Source organism: Candoia aspera, chromosome 1 (assembly GCF_035149785.1).
Source record: "Candoia aspera isolate rCanAsp1 chromosome 1, rCanAsp1.hap2, whole genome shotgun sequence".
NCBI lineage: Eukaryota > Metazoa > Chordata > Lepidosauria > Squamata > Boidae > Candoia > Candoia aspera.
In genome coordinates this window covers 340,681,359-340,690,735 of record NC_086153.1, presented here as the reverse complement: position 1 = coordinate 340,690,735, position 9,377 = coordinate 340,681,359, and the positions used below count along the sequence as shown (strand labels likewise).

Sequence of the window (9,377 nt, the reverse complement as noted above, 5' to 3'; positions counted from 1 at the left end):
GACAGCTAGTAGGCTCTCCTACAAGGGACCTGGGGACTCCCTCACAGTCTCTCAGGGACTCTGGGGAGACAGGGAGGGGTCCTCTGAAATTTAACCAGCTGCTTCTCCTGCTCCAGCACCTCAGAGCCAAAAGGTGGGAAATGCAGGCATTCTGATTGGGTGATAGATTTCTTCTCTGCAGCCAATCACAGGCCCTGGCTGCTTCTCCTGCTCCAGCACCTCAGAGCCAAAAGGTGGGAAATGCAGGCATTCTGATTGGGTGATAGATTTCTTCTCTGCAGCCAATCACAGGCCCTGGCTGCTTCTCCTGCTCCAGCACCTCAGAGCCAAAAGGTGGGAAATGCAGGCATTCTGATTGGGTGATAGATTTCTTCTCTGCAGCCAATCACAGGCCCTGGCTGCTTCTCCTGTTCTAGCGCCTCAGAGCCAAAAGGTGGGAAATGCAGGCATTCTGATTGGGTGATAGATTTCTTCTCTGCAGCCAATCACAGGGCCTGGCAACATTCTGCTTCAGGAGGGAAAAGTCCAATCCCTCCCAGGATCCCTTGTGGTCCTGGAAGTGAGAGTGAACAAAACTCCCCAGGAAAAGTGTTAGCCTTCTAGCCTTCCGGAGGAAGTTGAAGACCTGGCTCTGGAAGACCTGGCTCTGCCACCGGGCTTGGGGCAGGGAGGAGAATCGACATGCTTGGGGCTGGCTAGTGCCTTGAAGTGCCCCTCCTACATAATGACTGAAGGAGATCACAGCCATCTGGATTTTATGAGCTGGGATAGTTAAGAAATTGTTTTGGTTTTAAAGGGATTTCATTGGAATTTTATCGTGTATTTATCTGAGTTTTTATTGTATATTTTATTGTATATTTATTCTGTGTTGTAAACCGCCCAGAGTCCCTACGGTCGGAGGAGATGGGTGGTGACAAATTTGATAAAGAAATAAAGAAATAAACAAAAGTTTAGATTTAATGCTCCTGCTATGATCCTGCTCAATTTTGCTGTGAGGGAAAAGTTGACTGAAAGTGATCCTACTGAGTGGAATTTTCATATGTATGTGTATATGTTTAGCATATGTATATGTGTGTATGTATGTATATATGTATGGGACGCAGTGGCACTGCGGGTTAAACTGCTGAGCTGCCGAGCTTGCCGATCGAAAGGTCAGCGGTTCGAATCCGCATGACGGGGTGAGCTCCCGTTGCTAGTCCCAGCTCCTGCCAACCTAGCAGTTCGAAAACATGCAAATGTGAGTAGATTAATAGGTACCGCTTCGGCGGGCAGGTAACAGCGTTCCGTGTAGTCATGCCGGCCACATGACCGCGGAGGAAGTGTCTATGGACAAACGCCGGCTCTTCGGCTTTGAAACGGAGATGAGCACTGCCCCCTAGAGTCGGACGCGACTGGACTTCATGTCAAGGGAAACCTTTACCTTTACCTATGTATATATGTATATGTGTGTGTGTGTGTATATATATATATATATATATAATTTTTATTGAAGATTTTTACATGAATAAAAGGTAAACATAAGAACACACATAAAGGAAAGTTAAGAAAAAAGGTAGAAGGTAAAAGGAAGTGTGAGAAACAATACCAATAAGGAAAGAAGAAAAGAAAAAGACAATTAAAGGAGCGACCTCTGATCTTCTTTACAGCAGTTACAGACCAACTTATTATCCCCCCCCCCCCCCCGCTCTAAGATTATATCACAAAGTTCCTCTCTGTCCCATATTCAACACTTTTAATCAGCAAATCCAGAAATCACCCTTTCTACTGAGTGGAAATTACCGATTTTCTTTGGTTTCCTTGAAGTTTCTGCTTCTCTCCCCCACTTTTTCTTATGGGGGAGAGGTCTGAAACACAAGGGGCTGAGGCAGATTTAGTCCCATTCATACCGCATCTCTGCAAGTGTCCTTTCCACCAAGGATTTCCTCTCTTTCCTTCTGAGGACTGAGAAATCCATGTGATCTTGAAAGCTGAACGACTGGGTGGCCTACCAACAGCTTTCCTCCTCTTTGCCAGGTTTCCCTTCTGCTCTACCAGAGGAGAGGGAGAATCTTGTGTGCAGAAAATTAGAAATAGCTCAGGATTCAATTAATAGAGCTGAATCTGGAACCCAAGCTTGCCTGCCCTTCTCTCTGGATTTCACTATGAGATTGTATGAGATACCCTGGTTTATCACACACCATGGGATAACAACACCATGGACTAGGAGGAAATGGGAAGAGCAGAAGCGGGATGTTGCCTCTAGCACTCCTTGCCTACATGCAGATATCCCTTTGATTTGGGTTTTAAATTGCAGATTGACTCCACCATTATGGCTTTTCAGAGAAGGAGGTATGATCCCAAAGGAAAGGAATAGTCACTTCCCTCCCAGCCATTTGAGTTGCCCTTCAGTCCTGTGAAGACCTATAATTCTTCATAATTTCTCACTAAGAATTGAGGCTAGCAGATAGAAAGTAGAATTGGGCTTGGAATAAAACATACTGAATGTATGATTTGGTATTTCAAGGTTTTGTCTTTTAAAATTAGTTTTGAACTCGTGGGAATGGCAGCTTTAAGAATGGAAGTTGACACACTGTTGAAAAAAACCAGTATCACACAGTACTTCCTTGGAAGTTTGATATGAACAGCCTGGTTTGCTTGTTACGTATTGCTCTGAGCCAAAATTTGGATATTTTTTTTGGCTTAGCATCTTGCCCAAACCCAGTTGCTGTGGTTTGTAAAGAATAAGGGTGATCTCTGAACCAAGATGCTAATATGGGTTAAGAAGTTAGAACTCAGATCTTCTCTGGTACAAGCCATAATGACAGATGTGAAAATGGTGCCAGGACATAGAGGTTGTTTCTTGCTGCCTTACAGATATCCATCGCAGAGATATTGCATAGAAAATGAGAACTAGGCCTCCAACGATTGGCTTGTTAAAAGTTATCTCAAACTGGGTTTGTATGAAACTTCTATACCTTTGAAACGCATTTTATGTGCTTTTTAAAGGGCTAGATGCACCAGAAATTCTGAATTCTGTGAGAAAGTCTGCCAGGATTTATACCGTCGCTGTGTCCATTCAAACTCACACACATAATAGAACAGCCATGTGCTTGGTCAGATTTGGGCAGCGTTGCCTAAAAGCATTTATTAATTTTCCTAGCATTTCCTTCCTAGTTCTCCAGAAGCTTCGGAAGCAGTGGTTTCTTTTTGGTGGCTGTCAGCTTTGCTTCTCAAATGGTCCAGATGCCCACTTGGCTGGTTATGGAATGGGATAGCAAGCCATGTTGGCGATGCCGCATTGGTTTGATCCTTGTGCCAAGAACATGTATCCTTGATCACCCCAAGAACTGGACCAGCTGTGAAGAGAAGCGTGCAAGCGGTTTGTTTCAGCAGTTCTGCAGGGAATCATCAGAGGTCGTCTCTCACTCTGAGAGTCAAGACCTGCTAGACCTGCATAGGATGCCGAAGGTCCCCCAAGTACCCAGAGCCAAGAATGGGGCTACATAAATAATAAAGGGGATTGAACTGCAGATTTTGGAGATCCCTTGGCCTCCCATACATTTGTTTGTTTTTCTTGATGGATTCTGATGAGTCTCCCCCATCATAAGACTCTGTTGGGCTTATATAATAGAACCTTAAAGCATGAAATCACAAAACATTATTAAAGGAATAATTCTTTTCACCTTCCCGTTAACAGGGAGGCAGCCATCTTTACATACGAAAGTAGGGCAGGAACCACCCAGTTTTCTGGACCTTAGTTTCACAGGGGATGTGTAGCATGCCTTCAGGACAGAAACCAAGCATATGAGGATTATAGGATCTGAGTATGCTTAGCCTGCAGAAGAGACGACTGATGGGAAGTTCAATATCTGATGGGTTGTTACATAGAAGAGGGAGCAGGTTTACTCCATATTGCCCCAGAGGGCAGGACCAGAACCAGAAACATTTGGTTAATTACATTCTTGTTAATTAGAGTGCAAAAAAGGAGATTCAGGCTACACATCAGGAGGTCCTCCCTGACTGTACAAGGTGTCAGCCAGTGAGATAGGTCTTCAAACAGAATGGACAGAGATCTGCCAGAGATGTTCTAGTGGATCCTGCAGAGAGCAGCGGTCCAGAAGGTAGCCAAACCTGAGCCCAGAGGATTTTAGAGGTATCCGGATAACCTCAGCCCCAATGAGTATTAATTTGTAATTTAGCAACAGCATGATAGTATCACATGAAATTTTGTAGAATATTAAAAGAAGAGGAGGGTAACAAGGGATCTCCTGAGACTGTTCCTGGATGCTTGGTTGCATTGTCCACCATTTATAACAGTGTTTCTCAACCTCAGCAACTTTAAGCTGCGTGGACTTCAACTCTCAGAATTCCCCAGCCAGCCATGGGGAATTCTGGGAGTTGAAGTCCACGCAGCTTAAAGTTGCTGAGGTTGAGAAACACTGATTTAGAGAAAGGCATTTGATTACACAAAAGTTCCAGGTGAGGGCAAATGTTCCAACTTGTCTTCTGGTTACCCTAGTGAGGGTAGAGATCACCTTCCCCAACTGGCATCCTGCGTATGGGTTGGATTACAACTCCTACCATCCCCAGGTGCTTCATGGATACAGTAATCCAGCCCATCTGTTGGGGAAGCAGTGGTCCTGTGGGAAAGTCTCATGAGAACAATGCATGTGTTCTAGAGTGGTAGAACTTGCCCTTTTGTTACCCAGCTGCCAGCACCCACTTCTCTTTGCTCACCTGTTCTTCAAGATCCAGTACTTGGAACCGGAGCTGTTATAACCAACCATCAGCACAGCATGAGTCAAATATGGGTCTCCAAGCCAGGGGTTTTTAAAGATGCCTGGAGAGAGAGGATGGGAAAACATCTGGTAAAGCAAAAACCCATTTGCTTTGCAAGCTCATCTGGATTTCCAAAATGACAGCCAGGATTTCTTGTTGTTTATTCGTCCAGTCGCTTCCGACTCGACTCTTCGTGACTTCATGGACCAGCCCACACCAGAGCTTCCTGCCGGTCGTCAACACCCCCAGCTCCCCCAGGGACGGGTCCGTCCCCTCTAGAATGTCATCCCTCCACCTTGCCCTTGGTCGGCCCCTCTTCCTTTTGCCTTCCACTCTCCCCAGCATCAGCATCTTCTCCAGGGTGTCCTGTCTTCTCATTATGTGGCCAAAGTATTTCAGTTTTGCCTTTAATATCATTCCCTCCAGTGAGCAGTCTGGCCTTATTTCCTGGAGGATGGACTGGTTTGATCTTCTTGCAGTCCAAGGCACTCTCAGGATTTTCCTCCAACACCACGGTACCTCTCCCAATCTCAGCTGCGTTAGAAATTGGCAAGAATTTACCCTTTGTAATGGTAGCACCTCTTATTATTGGGTGAAAAATAATACAGTAGCACCTCTCATTTGAAACATGTACCATTGGGGAGGCTTTTACCTAGAGCCACTCAGATATTTTTCAAGGACTGGACAAAACCCTTCAAGGACCGATTGCCCTAGTTTTTAAAAACTCCAAGGGAACTACGGAACTATGTTGTCCCAACCGCTTTCCCCAGTGTGGAAGGGGTCTTTTAGCAGCTATTTTAAAATAGTGTTTTTCTGGAGCCCAGATAGCCTCCAACTTTGTACATATCATCTTGCCGAGCAAAACTGTTTGAGTTGAGGGTGGGGAACGTGCTAAACAAAAAGAGGGAGTGGGTGTGGAAGGCAAGGGAAGGATTTACCCTGTGTCCCCTCGTGACTTCTTCCAGCCTTTCTTGCCACGCAGATGCACAGAGTGCATGCTCTGGCAATCTCCTCCTGGTAGCATGAAACTAGCCAGGTGCTGAGCTTTTGCCTGTCGTTATAGTACATTTCCTGTAAGTGAATCTCCCGCTTACTCATCATTGCTAAGGTCAGATTCCAGCACTCAGGAACAGTCCTTCTAAAACCACTGTTTTTAAAACCATGCATTATTGAGTTTTTGCACTCTTTATTTTGCTGTTCTGTACAAAATACAAGCAAACTTATTTTTCATCAATGGAGCAGCGATGAAACAATGCAATTAAAGTCTAACGTCCATTAGCAAGCCAAGGTTTTTAATACAGTTGTCCAATGTTATGACTTTCATTATATTTAAACTGAAACAATGTGTAATTATTTTTCTGGGTCCATATACCTTTTGGTGTAGCCTCTGCACCTTACCAAAATGTGAATAGGTGTGATGCAGTATATACCTCCTCTAAAAGTACAAATTTACACTACTGTTTTGCTCTGGGATTATAGCAGCCCTCCTTTTTTATTTGACCTCCAGATTTAGCAAAGTAAAGGCATGTGTTCATACCTGGAATAATATTAATACTCCATATCCAAGGTGCGGGCTTGCCCACCTGTAATGCTGAGTATTAGTCAATGGGGGGAATCATAGGAACATACAAAGCTCAAATGCAAGAGGCCTTTTCCCTATTCCCAGGAACCTTACCCGACTTGTAAAAGTGAAACTCAGAACTCCGAGCATCCACTGCAACCGAAACTGGACCAACTGTGCCGACAGCCTGCTGGAGGCCTTCCTCATCTCCTGTCAAGATAAGTCCTACTGAGCTACAGCCGGTAACAGAATTCTCAGGGTCGTAACGACAGCTATAATCATCCTGCAGAAAAATAGTGACTATAGTTAGTCCTGTGGGTGTAGAAAGGAGAAACATTCCCTGTCAAAACGGGTAGTGTAAGATAGTGGGCTTGGACAGTGGTGAAGAAATGCAGTTCTCCGACGCGCAGGCAGAATGCAAAAGTCAAGGTGTTATCGCCCACATGGATTGAAGATCTCATCATCGTCTCTAAGTGGATGAAGGAGGATCAGGGTGTTCTATCTTCTCCCTTACTTCACCTAACAAAATGTTGCTGTTGATGGCCTAAGACAGCCTCCACTGATGACTAGAAGTCTCTCCATGGTGTTGCTTGGAGGCATTTTGAACTAGGAAAGGGAAGCAAAACAAAGCAGATTCGTTTGAAGCATGCACAGGAATACTGCAGAATTACCTTTCCATCATACGGGTAGCTTTTCTCCGAATTGATCCCTCCTTGCTTCTGCACATATTCAAAAGCTTCGTGCATCCATCCGCCTTCGCAGCCGCTAGTCCCCTGGTTCACAGAACAGTCAATAAGATTTTGTTCGCTCAGCGAGACCAGCTTCCCCGTCTTCTTGAAATGCATAGCTTCCAGAGCTCCAGTGGCGCTGAAGGACCAGCAAGATCCACATTCACCCTGTGCAGAAAGAAAGTTGCAGTGACCCACTGAGCATCTGAAGGCTCAGTTTATATTCCCGTAACAAGTTGTGTGCTCTCAGTTCCTGGTTGAAGGTAGCTGGGCCAAAAATTGAATTCTGACAGGACTGGAGCTTTGGGGGTGGAATTAGAGGGGATAATTCATCATCACATCATCTTCTTGTCATGAATCAATCAAGTTCTGACTTGTGGCAAAATGGGCAGATCAAGACACCCTTCTTTTCCTTAAAAGCATCTCTACACCAGTCCTCAGTTCACGGCTTGTCAGAACCGTCCACCCAGGCTATTCAGAACCCACCTGATCTTTGACCTCGGTGACATAACCTTTGGCTCGCCAGTCCACACTGTCAGGAATCTGCAGATTTTCTGAGGCTGTGAACATGACCACATTCTTCTGAGCCACATCATCCAAGTCAGGACGGAAGCAATTCAGCTTCTCATTAGTCTCTTCATTAGTCTGAGGATGGCAAAGAGTTTCTATTTTGAACAAAAGTATCACCTCAGCATCGAAGTATAATTGAGATAACGTAGGTAAAATTTCAATAGAAGAGAATATACGTAGCTCAGGTGGAACCGTGGAATCCTTGGGGCTCTCTGAACTTGGTTGTTGGCTTGCAGATGTTTCATTACCCAATTAGGAAACATGATGTTCCCTAGTTGGGTAATGAAATGTCTGCCAGGAAACCACCAAGCTCAGAGAGCACCAAGGATTGAAATTTTTGTCCTATGGCTCCCAGGCCCTGGAAGTTATACTGGAGCTACTGATAAGTTCCCTTGAACACATCACTAAATCAACAAGATAGATATCAAAAGGGGGTGAAACAAAATGTGTTTCCTGGGATTATGGGAAAGAAGAAGAGGTAAAGGAGGTAGAAGGCACTGGAGTAGAAAATGTGGATTAAGGGAATACAGCGGTAGGAATGCCCACAGTTCTAACTGCGATATGAATAGATGGGGGAGCCGGGTGGAAGGACTGGAACCAGGTGATCATAAGTATAACACTTAAGATTGGAGTCAAGTTCTGCCACGTGGTAGGATGGGAGAGGCCACGGCCTGGGAGGACCCAGGTTCATGACCACCCTCAGCCAAGGAAGCTCCCTGGGTGGCTTTGGACGGAGATAGAGAAAGCACCCTAATCTTCTTCTCAACACTGTTGAGATGGGAGGTGGGAATGCTACATAGGCCATCGGGAGCTCCTAGAGGAAAGGGGATATATATGTCTAATCAGGAATTAAAAGCTAGCAGTGATCCAGGCTTACCAAATCGCCAAAGTGGTTCATGCCGAGCCTGTAGGTGTGTTTCCCCAGGTCGGCCTGGCTGTTATGGTCTTGGATCATGCGCAGATTCTCCTCCCACACAGCTCTTCGGAAGGCTTCTTCCTCCTGCTGGGAAGCCAAGACCAGTAAGACCCCTTAGTCCCATCTGCCCAAGCAAGTGGCACCTACGAGGCTTATAACTAGCGTTCCTCTCCTCCATAAGATGGTTCTGGGGCTAGGATTCGATCGCCTGGGGATGCACCAAGCTCCTTTAATGTCCAGCCAGCAAACGGGGCATCATTCCTTGCAAAGCCTGTCTGAAGTTTGATAGCAGAAAGTCACTTGTTAAACCTTTCCATTCTAGGTTGAAATCAAGGTACAGAATTGGAACACCTGAGGTGAAAGTAGGATTTGTTACTTTGGGACGAGCCTACAGAAGCCTCTGAGATCAGCAAACGTGACAGCCAACTCACTCCCATTGTTTCAGACTTGTTGAGCAAACACAGAGCTATTTAACCTGAGTTCTACTGGAGCAAACTCACCTCGGCGTATTCCTTGCTGTGAGTGGCCTTCCAGTCTCTCCATGTCCCCTCCAGGGTTGGATCCAGTGCCACAGACAAAGTCCTCAGGGAGACCAGCCAGGCCAGGGCCACCACCGGGATGGACGGCATTGTCTTTCTCTAGGAGAAGGAAGAGAATTGAACATCCCAGGGAGCATGGCCAATGGGGCAGCACGCTGGGAGTTGCAGGCCCGCAACATCTGGTTGGCCACTGGTTCCCAACTCTGATTTTGAATGTTAAAAAAGGAACCGCCCAGAGTCCCTCTTTTGGGGGAGATGGGCGGTGGCTAAATTTGAATAATAAACAAACAAACAAACAAACAACT

At 45.6% G+C, this 9,377-nt stretch overlaps 1 protein-coding gene across 1 annotated transcript; it reads right to left on the bottom strand.

Annotated features, from left to right (window-relative positions):
- Positions 1-3,108: 3,108 nt before the first annotated feature.
- LOC134488503 (procathepsin L-like) lies at positions 3,109-9,168 on the bottom strand. The gene is made up of 7 exons (XM_063290970.1): positions 9,034-9,168; positions 8,495-8,617; positions 7,534-7,692; positions 6,991-7,215; positions 6,434-6,602; positions 4,717-4,819; positions 3,109-3,335 (listed from the first exon to the last, which is right to left on the bottom strand). The coding sequence occupies exons 1-7, from the start codon at positions 9,160-9,162 to the stop codon at positions 3,239-3,241; spliced, it is 1,005 nt and encodes a 334-aa protein (XP_063147040.1). The 5' UTR covers positions 9,163-9,168; the 3' UTR covers positions 3,109-3,238.
- Positions 9,169-9,377: the final 209 nt, after the last annotated feature.